Source organism: Uloborus diversus, chromosome 1 (genome assembly GCF_026930045.1).
Source record: "Uloborus diversus isolate 005 chromosome 1, Udiv.v.3.1, whole genome shotgun sequence".
Lineage (NCBI taxonomy): Eukaryota > Metazoa > Arthropoda > Arachnida > Araneae > Uloboridae > Uloborus > Uloborus diversus.
In genome coordinates this window covers 15,607,957-15,624,243 of record NC_072731.1, presented here as the reverse complement: position 1 = coordinate 15,624,243, position 16,287 = coordinate 15,607,957, and the positions used below count along the sequence as shown (strand labels likewise).

General features: G+C 32.6%; 1 protein-coding gene across 1 annotated transcript in view; it reads left to right on the top strand.

The window, feature by feature from the left end:
* Positions 1–16,287, top strand: part of LOC129234447 (importin-9-like) — a 79,095-nt gene that overhangs the window by 8,177 nt on the left and 54,631 nt on the right. Inside the window, 3 exon segments of the mRNA XM_054868450.1 lie at positions 5,094–5,242; positions 10,273–10,474; positions 13,200–13,288. Of these exon segments, the coding sequence (XP_054724425.1) occupies positions 5,094–5,242; positions 10,273–10,474; positions 13,200–13,288 (440 nt within the window).

Sequence of the window (16,287 nt, the reverse complement as noted above, 5' to 3'; positions counted from 1 at the left end):
TCCGGTCCAAGGAAAGCTGCTAAGTTGTTGTAGTGTGTCAAACCTATGGACACGCATAAAAGTTGAGAAATTTTTTCATTGTCAGTAACGCCTTTCATAGTGCAGTAATTATCAAAACGTTCTAAATAGCATGAAAATTTTTCGCGTTTGGAATCAAAATTCTCGAATGGAGATACATTGACTAAATTTATTGAAGTTTCATTCAAATGTTCTTTCGACAAGTGCTTTTCGATTTGTGCTAACATTGCCTGTTGCTGCTGGGTAAATGCAGCCATGAATGTATTGAACTGTTCAGCATCCATATTTTGAAAATAAAGTCACAGTTTGAAAAGAAAAAACAAATAAGAGTACCTGGAGAATCTTCAATGTTGAAACGAATTGACGGCTATTTTCGATTTCGCCGAATTGTAACTTTTACCTTTCTTTGGTCATTTCTTCCTTATTTTCTTCCATCGTCGCCAACTAACTGTGGTGACCGTCATATAATTGAAGAGGCAATGTTACTGGATAGCACAAATGTGATAGAAACACTTAATTTACTTTATTCGAATATACACGTATTTACAGTATTAAACATGGCGCTGCTCTGCGTTCCGGAAGCACAACATAGAAGTTAAAGTATATAGAGAAGGCGCGACACTAGCGCCGCCGAATAGAGAAGAGGAGAGTCCTCACAATATGAATTAAGAATAGTTTTAGTTGCTTTTCAGTAATTTGAATTGAAAATTGTTTTAAGAGCAAGAATGTCTAAAATAAGTATCAAGGGTATCTTGGTAATGTAAGTTGTCTTAGCACTACCAAGTAAAATATACCAACATTTTTTAGTTTTTTCCTTTTTTTAATCATAAAACCAAAAACATTTTAAATATACTTTTTAATATGATCCTTTTATTATTATTTTTTAATTTTGAAATTAAATGATATATGATTTGATAAAAACAAAAGTTTTATGTATCCATGACTTTAGGCTTCGTTTGGAAACGATAGGAGACATAAGGGGTGCGAGATTCGTCGTTCTCGAATCTTTAAGCATAAAACATTTCTCGAATTGAATTTAAGTCAATTTCAAATCTTTTAGGATACCAAAGGGTTCAAGGATGCTTTTTTAAGATTGAAAGTCTTATTTATGCTATCTTTGAGGATGTAGAAGTTTCAGGATGTCCCCAGAGCTTTTTTGTCATTGAAGATTTAAAAATGCAATTTTTGACTGTATAGTGCATGTTACGACTGTGTGTACGTTAAAGTATTCAGTCTTAAGTATTTGTAGTCTCCCTAGGAAATTTTTCAAAACTGAAGACCTAAAAACGTTTTCTACGCTATGTTTGATGACATAGAGGGGAGGATTCTAGGTCTTTCCTAGAAAATTTTTCCACATTGAGGCTTCAAAAAGATTTTGGGGAAGTGATGGGAGATTTAGGAGCTCTCCCTTTTGAGTTGAAATTTTGTCCTGTTTCAGATTTGGTTTATCCTAGTCCAGACTTGCTTCCCTGTATGCGATTCTGAGATGAAAGTACTCGTAGTGATAATTTATAGTAGACTAATGAAATCTCTTGCCAACTTACAGCATTTTGTTGAATCTGTCACAACCAGCTGAGTACATAGTGAATATTATAGTTGTCTTTTTCCTGTTAACCCGTAATTCAGGATGAAATGTAAAAAATATTCTGAAAAATTTCATACGTACTATCATCTTTATTCGGTCATAGGAATAATAGATTCAAAACGTGAAGCCCAGTAGTCATATAGGTATTGGTTTCTTAAAAACATATCCAAAGTTTGTATCAGTAAAATAAGCATGCAGTAATAATGGAAGCAAGTTTTGGTTTATAATTGTCTTTTATTTTCTTTGGTTTCTCATTCTATTTAGGAAAAAAATTACATTTATTCTGACCTACGATATTCCTTTTAATATGAGGTTTGGCCTGAGGTAAAAATAAGAAAGGATGGGCTCCACTGATGCATAGCATCAATCTCAGTTCTGTAGAACTTTCCCCATTTTTACTTTATGCACAATTTTGACTTGAATTTGAAGGGCAAGAAATTAAGTTATTTTTTTAAAGAAATTCTGTTTCACAAAAAAGGGTCAACTGTTTTAAGTTGGCCCCTTAAGCAGTTGACTCAGTCAGGGATCCCCGACTGTCCGACCTTGCCAGTCTGCCCCTGTTTGTATATTACACACAGAGCTGCCAACTGCTACGAAAAAACCATAGTTTCTACGAATTACAGCTTTAAACTATGATGCTACAAAAGCGGGTCCAAAAATTAAGATTTTCTGTTTTTCTTGATTTATAATCCAAAGGATGCAAAAAAAAAAAAAAAATCATGAACTGCACAACAACTAAACCGGTAAATTCAGGAAATCTAACTTCTAGGCGTGTGCTGCTGGTTTAGTTTTCATGCAGAATTGCAGTTTATGGTTTCTTCGGCGAAAAAGCTGAAAAACTGCCAAAAATATTGTGAAGAATATAAAAGTACTTGGCAATTCTTTATTTTATCTTAAAAGACAGGTTATGCAAGATGTATTATTTGCAATAGCGATTTTTCAGTTGAGCATGGTGATAGTGATGATTGCCGCAAGCATGTTACTTCAAAAACTTATGCCGACCGTGTGAAAGGTGCAGCTAATAATGAAGATTTTATCATCTTAAAATATTCTGTATAAAATATTTTATTCCATACTAGCAGTACCCGCACAGCGATGCCCATGCTAAAAATTTAATGGAAGTCTGTTGAATAAAAAAAATTGACGCCTCTTCCCCCTCCGATGTGAAATGATCATTTTTCTTTGTATAAAATGCATACACACCTTTTCAAAAAAAAAAACCTACTAAATTTTCTTTGGAATTTAAAATTTTTCATCAAATCACTAAATTAGATTCACAATTGCTTTAAATTTCTCTTTAGTGAGTGAAATGGTGTTTACTGCAATTTAAAATATTTTGCGAAATAAACAAAACAAGACATCAAATAATATCTTTCAAATGTAAAAATAGTTCCACAACTCTATTGTTTATCGCCAAACTCGCCCAACATCTACACTATCATAATCCATCCATCTAGCGGAGAAAAAAAAACATCCAGTGGAACATTCAAAAATCATCTTCAGAAAAAAAGAAGAAAATGTCGTACATTTCACTGGGATAAAAACAAATCAAAAGTTTCTTTTCTTTCTAAACAAATCGCCAAAACAATGAGTTACATTTATGGTGGCTTTAAAACAATAATCCTAGACTGAACTGCTCAGCGCCTAATGCGCCAAGCGACCACGTTACCGGAACCCAGCCCTTTTGTGAGTAAAACGGATGTTTTTTCTATGGCAATAATAAATTTTTCGCCAAACAAACAAAAAAGTATAAAATCACATTAACAGTAGCTTTCACAATAGTAGTACACCAAACATTGACATTGATCAAAGGAGAAATCAAAAGTTTATTTTCTAAGTTAATGTTCTTTTTTTCTTTAAATTGAGTAAATATATAAGAAAGAATATAAGGAATAACAAAATTACAGTAACCAAAATTTTCAATACATTGTATCATATCCGTATGATTTTTAAGGAGTCTTATTAGATTTTTAAAAAAAAGTCTAATTTTCAATATCATAACGAAGTAAACATAAATGAAAAGTTTTAATAATCACAGACTCATATTTAAACACGAGCGACATACTTTAAATTTTCCCATCCACTATTGTAGAACAATTCATACTTAGTAACTCAATGGTTATCATAATAAAATATTCTAAAAAACTGTACTTGAATATGAAAAGTGTGCTGCATAAATATAAAAATATACATTTGAATGATGTAAATCATGTGTCACTATCTGCAACACAAAGTAATCAAATGAATATTTTGCAAAACATAAGGTAATATTAAAAAAACTCAGTTGTGAGTGAAATATTTTCTTGTTTACTTTCCTTGGCGACATAGTTTAATCTTTCACAATCAATTAAAACGAGTTTCTAGCTTTATTTAAAAATTTTGTGAAGTTAGTAGCTGCATTCTATTAAAATTATTGAAAGGATGACAAAAAATTTAGTAATCAGAATTTCTTTTATGCAAAATCTAAAAAAAATATCTAAATTGTTAAAGTTCTGTAAATATTTCTTTCATTGCAAAAGTGCAATTTGCGAGAAAGAACAAGCCATTGATGGCTTGAAAAAAAAAATCCTTACCTGTTTTTATGTTGTAAATTATATCCATTATAGATTATTAAGTTCAAAGGTTTTCATTTCTTTGATTCTTCATTACAGTGTAATATTACTAAAATGCTTCTATATTTGCATAATTAGTTTAACTATAAAAAGGAGTTTTGCTAAATCCAGAATGAACTCTGCTGTACAGTAACATTTGTGGAAAAAAAGGCAAAGAATTCAAAACTTAATTTGAGATTGGCACTTGGGTTGGCGAGTGCTGAGAGTGCTATTCAGCCAAATAAGGATTTGACTCTGCCGTTTTCTAGTACGTCATCTCTCATTTAAGGTAACCATTAAAGAGATTTTCCTCTAGGTAGTGACGCTCTAGCTTGATTATCGACTATTCCAGACTGAATACAAAAAAAAAAAGTTGAGAAACATGTAATTTCTGTTTAATTCAGGGTTTCCACCACGGTCGCAATTTTTGCAAAATGAGAAAATACTATCTCAATTACGGAAAAAAAGCAAGACAGTTCTGTTTTTTTTGCTCCAATGAAAAACAAATTAATTGAAAAAAGGAAAGAAACTGCTAGCAAATGGTTACAGTATTTATCTTTTTGAAGATGTCATGGCTGAAATTTTAATTTAGTTTTCAACTGGAGATGAAACACACTAAGGCATTTAGAAAGATATGTGAATGTAACATTTCAGTATTTTGCTTTGCTAAAACTTTTTTCCAAATTTTAGCTTTTATGATAAACTGCTTTTAACCTCAGCTCAATCCCTGGTTTAATTAAGCATTTGTAATGCTGTGGAAAACTCTGTTAGATATCAATTGCAATTTCCATAGAAAAAAATATCAGTTAATCATTCAAAAGGCCTAATATAATTTGAAAGAAGCTTTTTTTCTTAAATTTTGCAATAAAACTAATTTTTCTCAATTTTGTGTATTTTAGAATTTTCCATACATTTAACAGAGCTGATGCTTGATTCACAAGCCCCACTTGCTATTCGACAACTTGCATCTGTATTATTAAAGCAATATGTGGAAGCTCATTGGTCCAGCAATTCTGAAAAGTTCAGGCCTCCCGAGACCACTCCCGAAGTAAGATTTATTGTAATCCCATTTCAGTTGAAACTTGAATTATTTTTGTTATGAGATTCCATGGATATGTTTGATTGGTCTTCATGCTGATAAATTTTACTTAACCTAATGACTTTAAATAACTTATTAAAGTTATGTATCTACTTAGCAGAGTAAACTGCAAACTAATAAATATGAAGAGACAAAGATATTATTAGGTAAACTTAATTCCAACTTACTAGATAATTGCCATTGTAAAACTTTTTAAAAGTATTTAGTGTTGCCAAACAATAATAAAGAAATATATATAAACAATAATATAACTTTAACACTTTCCCTTGTTATTGTTTAGTGTTCCTGAATTTAATTTAGCAGTTTTTAATTCTAAATCAGTCCTATTTTGTTACTCAGATTTAGAATCCTAGGGATGTAAAGTGGCTTAGTGAAAAGGTCAGCTAACTGTAGCTCAGTAGACACTCGCTTTACAGTCGTTTCTTTACTCGTTACCATTTCTCTCACAAAGAAGTGTCTAATCCGAATGTGCTTTGTTCTCTTATGGTATTCTCCCAGATTCTATAATAATTTAACTGCTGCCCCGTTTTCTTCTTTAAGTTCTGGTACCTGCTTCAAATTTGTTATTTCCTTGATCAGTCTCTTAGCCAAACTAATTCTCTAGCAACTATCTCTGCTTCTGTAGTGGAAATTGCTACAGTAGATTGATTGCCTTTGACTGCACCATGATATTGCTCTACCAGCATAAATGCTAACAATACCTGTGGTTGAACACCCTGTTGTGGTGTCTTCTCCATGGTCAGCATCACTATAGCTTTCTAGAGTACTTTTCTTGTATCCTGATTTGTAAACTCTTCCTTTATCAAATGTTCCTCTCAAGTATCTGAATATTCTTTTGACTCTTTGCCAATCTTCTTTATTTGGTCTTTCTAAAGCTCTAGCAGCTACACCTACAGCATAAGATATGTCAGGTCGAATTCCTGTCATGATATACATTAGTGCTTCTATGGCTTGTCTATAGGGAAATGTTGTCTCAGTACTCACTACTTTCCCTGATTGAATACTCTCTTTGATAATAGGTGTAGACACAAGGTTGCATTCACTCATACCGAATCTTTGTAGAACTTTCTTTGTGCAGGCTGTTTGAGATAGTGTAATAGAATCATCTTCTTGACGATGAATCTCAAATCCTAATTAATATTCAGCTGGTTTAGATGTAATTTTAAATTCTATCTTCAGATCTCCAAGAAAATTTTCTCAGTGTTCTTCACTTGTTGACGCAACAAACCATTATCAACATGAAGAACTAACAAAAGTAATGCTCTGTTACTTCTAATAAACAAGCATGGATCTGCTTCACTTCTTACAAAACCAATTTTATGCAAATATTCTCCTTGTGGCATACTCTGTCAGAACCAGCTTCATAGCCTTCAGGTTGACACATGAAAATATCTTCCTCTAACTTGCCATACAAAAAAGCTGTTGAGACATCAAATTCTACTAAATTCATATTTTCACAACTTGCTACGATACTAAGTTCTTATGGTGCTTGTTCTTGCAACTGGACTGAAGGTATCTTGAAAGTGAATTCTTTTCCTTGAGCTTAGCCTTTTATTACCAACCTTGCTTTGTATTCTTCATTCTTCAATGCTACCATTTGGATTTCTTTTTATTCTGTAAACCCACTTGCATAGTATTGGCTTGACTCCTTGAGGTAGGTTACATCACTGCCAGAGAAATCATTTCACTGTCCATGGCCTTTTTCCAGTTTTTCATTTTCAAACTTTCTATAGCTTCTCGATATGTTTCTGGATATTTTTCTTCGTAGATGATTAGTAGATTTCTTCGTAGATTCAATTTCCATGATGTATTCTTTAAATCGCTTGTTTTTTTTTCTTTAAATCTGAGAACGATCTTTAAGGTTCCTACTCTTTGAAGATTTAAGTTCATCCTCTTCATCTGTACTTTCAGCTTCAGTATCGGACATGTAAACACTTTCCTCGCTGTATTCTTCTTCCTCTTCACATGTTTCCTGTTCTGGTGGATGATTCATTGAATCTGAATTTTCCTGTAGAACTGTAATATGTTTTTCACTTTCATTTTCTCGTGAAAAATCACATCTCTTGACAGGATTACTTTTCTGTCTGCTATCCAAATTCTATAGCGTTCATCCACATTATAACCAGTGAGAAAACCTTTAAATGTTTTCCGATCCATTTTCTTTCTTTTCTGTACCGCCACATGAGCACGACAAAGTGAGCCAATTATACACATGTGTTTTATCCTTGGTCTTTTTCCAAACCATATTTCATGTGGACTAATGTTTTCCATCAATGAAGTTCCAGTTCTGTTTGAAGTATATACAGCTGTATTTACAAACTCTGCCCATAAAAATGCTGGAAATTCGATTTCTCTGCTGGAATACTTTAGCGTTCTGGCCATTTCTACGATTGTTCTGTTTTCTCTTTCGCTTGTTCCATTTTGTTCTGGGGTGTATGGTGCTGTGCGAGTCTGAGTAATTCCTTTTATCTGGAAAAATTCTAGAACTTCTAGGTTGTTGAACTCACCACCATTGTCACTAAGGATTTCTCTAATTGAATGTCCCAAATTTTCTGCATGAGCTATGAAAGATTTTAGAGAAAATGCAACATCTGGTTTATGTTTCAGAAAGAAACCATATCGGTACTTAGAATAATGATCTTCGAACACAATAAAATACTTATACTTTTTGTATGTCTCTTCGAATGGTCCACAAACATCAGTCGACATGAGTTCTCCAACTCTGCTAGCTTTGGGTTTAGTGCCGAACTTTGAACGATGTACTTTACTGTATATGCAAGGCTTGCATGACTCTTCTTTACTAATAATAAAGCAGAAAGTCTCTCTGTCCGGAGGATGTCTGTAGGATGTCTGTAGGATGTCTGTAGGATGTCCGGAGGATGTCTGTGACACGCATAGCGCCTAAACCGTTGGGCCGATTTTCATGAAATTTGGCACAAAGTTAGTATGTAGCATGGGGGTGTGCACCTCGAAGCGATTTTTCGAAAATTCGATGTGGTTCTTTTTTTATTCAAACTTCTTTACTAATAATAAAGCAGAAAGTCTCTCTGTCCGGAGGATGTCTGTAGGATGTCTGTAGGATGTCCGGAGGATGTCTGTGACACGCATAGCGCCTAAACCGTTGGGCCGATTTTCATGAAATTTGGCACAAAGTTAGTATGTAGCATGGGGGTGTGCACCTCGAAGCGATTTTTCGAAAATTCGATGTGGTTCTTTTTTTATTCAAACTTTAAGAAAAAAAAAACTATCATAAATTACGAAATTATCATAACGTGGAATCGTAACATGGGCACAATCCAATTGGCGAGATACGAAATTATCATAACGTGGAACCGTAATGTCGGTACAAGCCAACTGGCGAGAAAATTCACTATACATTATTTGTAAATATACAGGAGAACCAAAAGACCTTTTGATTTTTCTATTGCGGGCGAAGCCGTGCGGGTATCACTAGTTACTAATAATAAAGCTGAAAGTCTCTCTGTCCGGAGGATGTCTGGATGTCTGTAGGATGTCTGTGACGAGCATAGCGCCTAAACCGTTCGGCCGATTTTCATGAAATTTGGCACAAAGTTAGTATGTAGCATGGGAGTGTGCACCTCAAAGCGATTTTTCGAAAATTCGATGTGGTTCTTTTTTTATTCCAATTTTAAGAAAAAAACTATCATAAGTTACGAAATTATCATAACGTGGAACCGTAACATGGGCACAAGTCGATTGGCGAGATACGAAATTATCATAACGTGGAACTGTAACGTCGGTACAAGCCAATTGGCGAGAAAATTCACCATACATTATTTGTAAATATACAAGCGAACCAAAAGACCTTTAATTTTTCTATTACGGGCGAAGCCGTGCGGGTGCCACTAGTTATCAATATTCACTTTGCGATCAAATTCATTTTTGAGCATATTCCTTACGTGATGCTTGTCTAGATGCTCCCATCTACTGTGATACAATTGCAGTTTTAGACTTCGCGACAACAACAGCTTCTGCAGCTTTTTCACTTCTTTCATTGTTGGGGGCGAAATTTCGCTCAAACATACTTATCTGAGCCGCCAGATCTTCAAAAGGCTTTTGTTCATCTTTTGCAAGAAGCATCCAACTTGATTTGAACATTTTGAAGTACCTTGGAAAAATATGTAGAATTTTGCATACCAGCAACATTTCCGGGAGTTTATTTTCCCCTTTGGCTATGAGCCTGTTATTCAGCTCATTCGACAAACTGCTTAGTTTTGCAACATGTGTTGAAATGTCATCAACAAAAGTCCAACCAAACAAAAAAATCATTGCAGATCTTGAGCAGTTGATCTTTTGATGTTGCTCAAACAAGATTAATGCTTCAAAAAGCTGTTTCTTTGTCTGTAATCTTTTGATAAACAGAATCTGTTACTGTACTTGCGATTATACTTTTGGCATAAATTTTGGCTTTTCGTTATATATTGGAGCATCTTTCATACTTTTTGACATCTGTTGTACTCTAGGTAATTCTTCTGGTTTCTTTAACTTAACCATAATTTATGTTGAATGCCTCTTCATGATAATCTAATATGTCTCTTACCTTCCGTTTCCACATTGGAAAACTGCTTCTCCACATAACTGCTTAACAGTTCTTTATAAATCCATCTTTGAACTATTTCTCGGATTCAACTTAATCTTTGCTTTTAATCTTTTAAAAATGCAATGAGCTTGCTGGGCCCATAACCTGATAAATTTCCAATAACCTAATGTTTTTAAAATCATATTAAGATTGTGTATCTACTTAGCAGAGTAAACTAAATTATAAATATATTATTAGTGGAACTTTATTCCAACTTACTAGATGATTGCCATTGTAAAACTTTTAAAAAGTACTTAGTGTTGCCAAACAATAAGAAAGAAATTTGCATAAACAATAATATAACTAACACATGCCACCCCTGTGAAAATTTTGAAAACATTTTGAATAAATTATTTAAAAATAAAATCTTTTATTGTAGGCTAAAACTGCTGTTAGAAAGATGCTACCTATGGGATTGCATGAATCAATTAGTAAACTGAGATCCAGTGTTGCTTATGCAATTTCTGCTATTGCTCAATGGGATTGGCCTGAAGAATGGCCAGAACTTTTCAATATACTGGTTGAGAGTTTGGTTAGTGAAAATAGTTTTGCTGTTCATGGTGCTATGAGAGTTTTGAAAGGTAAAAATAGTTTTAAATTTGCTTTAGAAAGTTACTTATGGTGTTATTTACTAACTGTTTTTAAACTAGGTTTTTACATTTAATTCAATAGGAAAACATGAAGTTAACTGCAGCATTATTTATGCCATAATGAGTATTAACATTTAATATTTTTTATTAAATTACAGTATTTTCTGACTTGTGTGTCATTTATATTATAACGAATTTACTGGTAAAAATAATAGTAAAAAAATTAAATTTTTATTATTTGGATTTCAGTTATGAAGAAAAAATTAATCAAAAAGATAGAATACAAAAATGTTGTATCGTTTACTCCCGTCATAATTAAACGATAGTAAGAAAAAGGGTTCTAAAATATAAGTGCGAGAACAGATTGACAGTATATTCTGTTGAATCAAAGAGATGACCATGAAAACTGCTCTCAGTGATGAAACTAACAGATTTATGCGTCCTTGTCCTATTGAAAGCAAATTATGGGTAATTCGATATAATAACCTTCTGTAGAAAAGCTAGCCTGAAACCATTCCTTTGATGTTCTATCGAATACATAAACATCATGAATGTTGATAATTGAAAACATTTGTCGACCCGTAAAATCTGTTTCGAAAATCTCAATTTGGGAGATAAGTCCTCTTAAAAAATAAAGGGGACCTGTTTTAGCAGTTACAGATTTCATTGTTTTCAACAGATGTGACAGTGAACCTTTATGTAATTTCAGAATTTCATTTATAAGAGATTGGATTTCACATGGTAACAATCTGTCATATTTGTTTAACATTTGTTTTACTGTCCTAAAATACCGGTCGCAAAGGACAAACGAATGTCCTCTCAGAGGAAAGTCATCAGCAATCTCATTAAATTTCTTCAGTGTTATTGCTAGAGTCTAGTCTTCTGCAGTGTTGTTCTTATTTTAACCAGCGTATATCTCACTGAAAGCATACAGTTTTTTCACAGTTCCTAGAGTAATGTTATAAAACCCCTGAAAAATTAGCAAATTTCATTCTGATTCTGTGATTTCGACCCCCCCCCCAAAAAAAAAAAAAAAAACCCGAACTGACGAACCTACTATTATTCAAATTATGCTAGATCAAAGGAGTTACTTGTTTTTACTTCATTACGCAAAAAAAAAAATCTAGTTCTTCTATGATCTTATAATTGTGTCTTAATATTTCTACACTAAACAAAAAATGTGACATCTAAATAAAGCTTTGTTGTACAAGGATTGACTTCCCTTCCCTGCTACACTAATCGATGTCTCTACATACAAATATGGGAAAACCACAGCTAACTCAATTTTGAAAAAAAATGTGACTTATGCCCTTTCTGAAATAATCGATTCAATTAAGTCAGAGAATTGGAACACGCTCCATCTGATGGAGAAAAATCTACTCTTTCCATTGATATATCATATTAATATGTGCAAGTAATTTTTCACTTCCATATTCATGAATTTATGTGAAATTTGTTTTTCATTTGGAATGAAAAAAACTTCTTATGAAAATTTTTTTGAACTGGTCTCTAAACCTTTCCATTGCTAAGAGAAATAAACTGAAATTTTCAGTGAGATGGGGCGGGTAGGAGGGCTTGGTGATGCATCGATATATGCAAAAAAAAACATTGTAGATCCTGCATCATCAAACCGGTTTAGATTTTTTTTTCTAAACCAATGCATCGACACTGCAACGACTACAAATTCAAGCAACAACGTACGGACACCAGTCTATGATCGTTGCTGTTTTAATCTTTATTTTTTTCATATCGATGTTGAATTAGCAGTGTCAAGCCAATCCAGCTTATCAGTGATGGTATGAAGAATTAATTATAGAAAACTTTTTTAAGCAAATGTTGGTGGAAGTATCATGAGCAAACAAAGGCCTTCACTCATTACAAAATATGCGAAAAAAATGTTAAATTTTTTATAGCTCTTACCAGAAAATATTCTGATAAATAAAGCTAAGGGTTTTATCCCTCAGCAAAAAAAAAGCGCTCAAAAAAAAAGTTCAAAACGCAAAATAGCAACAAAAATTGCAGATATGTATTTTTGGCTTTTTAAATGCAAGATGTGAGCATTGTGGATGAAATGCATGGCTTTGCTTCCATAAACTCACCTCTTTTTACATTGAAAAGATAGGCTCATTGTAATCTCAAAACACATATTTACTGCTTTCTTGGACTTATAAAGCTTTATTATTATTATTATTATTTCTTGCTGGTACCAGAATCTATTTACAATATTTTCCATGAGATATAATGTTTTTAAATCTTGTGCATGTTTTGTAAAATTAAAACAAACAAGTTTAAGTAAAACTTTAAAAAAAAATTCTAGAGTTACATCGTGATGTAAGGTTGCGATGCATAACGATATAGAAATTCTTACATCGTCCACCCCTATCGGGTAGTTCTCGAGTTTTCGTGTTCACACAAAGGTAATGCTTTTTGGAGACATCTTTTTATACTATGTAGAGATGTGCGTGGTATGTTTACAACAAGAGTAGTAAATTTTGAGTTATAAAATCCTAGATAATTTAGAGAAGCTGCTTGGAAGGGCTTTATTTTGTGTTATGGATCTAGAGGAATTAATATTAGATTATTATTTACTGGACTAATGAATTAATATTGATGTCCATGTGTATTTGTGCTTGCTAAATGATCATTTATGTAGTTAAATGTTTTTGTTGCATTAATCAGAACCTTAGTCTGATTAGTTCTCAATTTTGTTTTTCAGAGATATCTCATGATGTTTCAGATGCACAGATGCCTCAGTTTGCACCTGTCATTCTTCCTGAAATGTTGAAAATTTTTCTACAAGATCAAGTATATTGTTTGGTGTCAAAATAATTCTCTGCTGTTGTAATTTCATATATTATATTCTGGAATACATTAAGTTTTATGTATGTAAATTATATTGAAAAGATGTGCATAGCTGCCTACTTGTACGATTTAGCCGTACATTGTAAGATTTTCTGATGTTTTGTACGATTGTACGGTCTTATGGCAGATTAGTACGAGAACTGCACACTTCTTTATTAAATAACAGCATGGAGAACATTTTAATCTGTAAGAATTTACAGAAAAACTATTGTTTTGAAGTTTTGGATTGATAATTTTTGAAAGCTGCGAATTCAGCAACTTTTCAAAATTTAAGTTCAAAGAAATAAAAGTTTATTTATTTACGTATTTTTAAATTATTATTTATTTAATTAATTTTTTTTTATTATTTATTTATTTATTTTATTTATTTATTTATTTATTTTGATTATAAAAGCACAGATCAAGTAAAGATAAGGATTTGGAAATATTATAATACTTTTCTTTGTAATGGTCAAAAAAAAAAAACGTAGAAATATAGCCACTGCATACATTGTAAGATTTTTACTTTCTTCTATATCTAATATATAGAAGAAAGTATTGGATTCGTGCAAATTTTTGAATTTCGAATTTTGACGGATTCGAACGTTTTGAGGTGTACTGAGTCCATTTCGACTATTTTTGGAAAATGTCTGTCTGTCTGTGTGTGTGTGTGTGTGTGTGTGTATGTGTGTTGTGTGTCACGTCTGTGTGTGACCAGTTTTTTGTGGCCGCTCTACAACAAAAACTACCGCAGGAAATCGAACGAAATTTGGTACACATATGTGCCCTTATGTGAACTTGTGCCCATTGGTTTTTGGCGCAAATTCCTCCAAGGGGGGACGTTTTTTGAGTTACGCGGGCTTGCTATTCCTCAGGAAGTAACTGGCGGAATCAAACAAAATTTGGTCCATATGTTGCCATTAATAAGAACAGGTGCTGATTCAATTTTGGTGTCAATAACTCAAACGGAGGTTGAGTTATAGAACGTTTTTTGTCGTCAATTGTGACTGCTGTATCTCAAGAAATAATGAACGGAATGAAAGAAAAATTTATCGGCAAGTAGCCCTTAGTGGGTATAAGAGCTGATTTTATTTTGGTGTCAACAGCTAAAAAGGGGGTAGCGCAATAGCCCGTTCTTTTTTTCCATTGTGAGTGCCCTATCTCAAGAAGTAATGCTACGTTCTGGTTGAAATTTGGAATATATGTGAATCCATATGTAAACAGACTTTGGTTCAATTTTGAGCCCAATCGCTCCAAGAGGTGTTGATTTTTTTTTTTTTTTTTTTTTGCGAATAAAAATAGCTTTATTAATGCAACAATAAGAAAGATAAATCATAATAGATTGGCATCTGCGTATTTCTCGTGATTTTAATTGTATGGAAATGACCGGAAATATTATCTCAATGATTTAAAATTTTTAACTGTTGCCATCTTATGTTTGTTAACAAATAAAATATTTGTAATTAATTCAAGCAAGGCTTTTAAAATAACTTTCAATTTTCGATCTTTGCTTTGCTTTTGTAATAATTCAGACATTGGGATGGTCGTCAAGTTTTTGCATGTGTAATTTTGTTTTTGTTGGGAATATTGCTTCCTCGTTAAGCATGGGGAGGGATCAGAATTATAAGAAAGATATAGAAGAAAGTTTCGTGATGGCCACAACATACTAGTTTAAGTTGGCATGTTGGCAGCTATGGATGTGATTTATTTCTATAAATTGACATTTAGTTGGCAAAGATTACAACATGTCTTTTTGCTTACTTAGACTGACTTTTACTGACCCTTTGCTAGTGTTTAATGCATTAGCAAAGCTTCTGGTAAAAGGGAAACTCATTTAGAACTTCAAGCCCAAGAATGTAATTTAGACCAAAATTCATCAAAGTTCAGTTTCAGAATGGATGAGTGAAATTCGGTAATATGATTGTTTTACAGGAATTCATGTAGAGAGGTGGATATAATTCCTAAGAAATATATCAAACATTATTATATTTACTAGTAATAAAGCTGAAAGCCTCTCTGTTTGGATCTTTGTGATACGCATAGCGCCTAGACTATTCGTCGGATTTTCATGAAATTTGGTACAAAATTTGTTTGTAGCATGGAGGTGTGCACCTCAAAGCGATTTTTCAAAAATTCGATTTTCTTCCTTTTTTATGCCAATTTTAAGAACATTTTACTGAGCAAATTATCATAACATGGACGAACAAATTACCATAACGTGGACGAGTAAACTGCCATATCGGGCCATGGGTGAGCAAATTAACTTAGCAAATTGGTGAGAAAGTCATCATCCTTCATTTGTGAATATGCAGACCAACCAAATGACCTTTTAATTTTCTACTACGGGCAAAGTCTTACGGGTACCACTAGTTTTTAATAAGAACATTATATTGCTCTAAAAAAAACTTCCTATGTTAATAATGTTCGTTTTCAAATTTTTAGCATGAACTTGGTTTATAGTTTATCATCCATCCATTAAGTACAAACAAATCTGGTATTGGATCAGTTCATAAGAATGAGGAGAGAAAACTGATTAATTGGTAATTTGAACAGGAAAAAAAATGTTTCCTTACTTCCACATGTTTATACAATACTTAAGAAAATCTCTGAAATGATCAAATAACAGTTGATTTTTTCTGAATTTTAATAACAGTGTTTAACATTGTTTGGTTGATAATGCATGAAAATGATTTACGAGATTTTTTTTTTTTTTAAGTTAGCATTATTATTCTTAATGCTGCATTCTATTTCTCAACAATTATTTGTTGAAGTTGTGAGTAAAAAGAAATAACTAATTTCTACCAGTTCAACTGCGGAGAGTTTTGTTTTTGTGAGCTGTAAAGTGCAGGAAAAGGCTTCTTATCAGGGTTCATTTTTTTTATACATTTTTTAAAAAATCAGAAACATCAGATATTTTAAAATTTAAATTGGATTGTTTTGATTTAAATCAGATTTTTTCAATG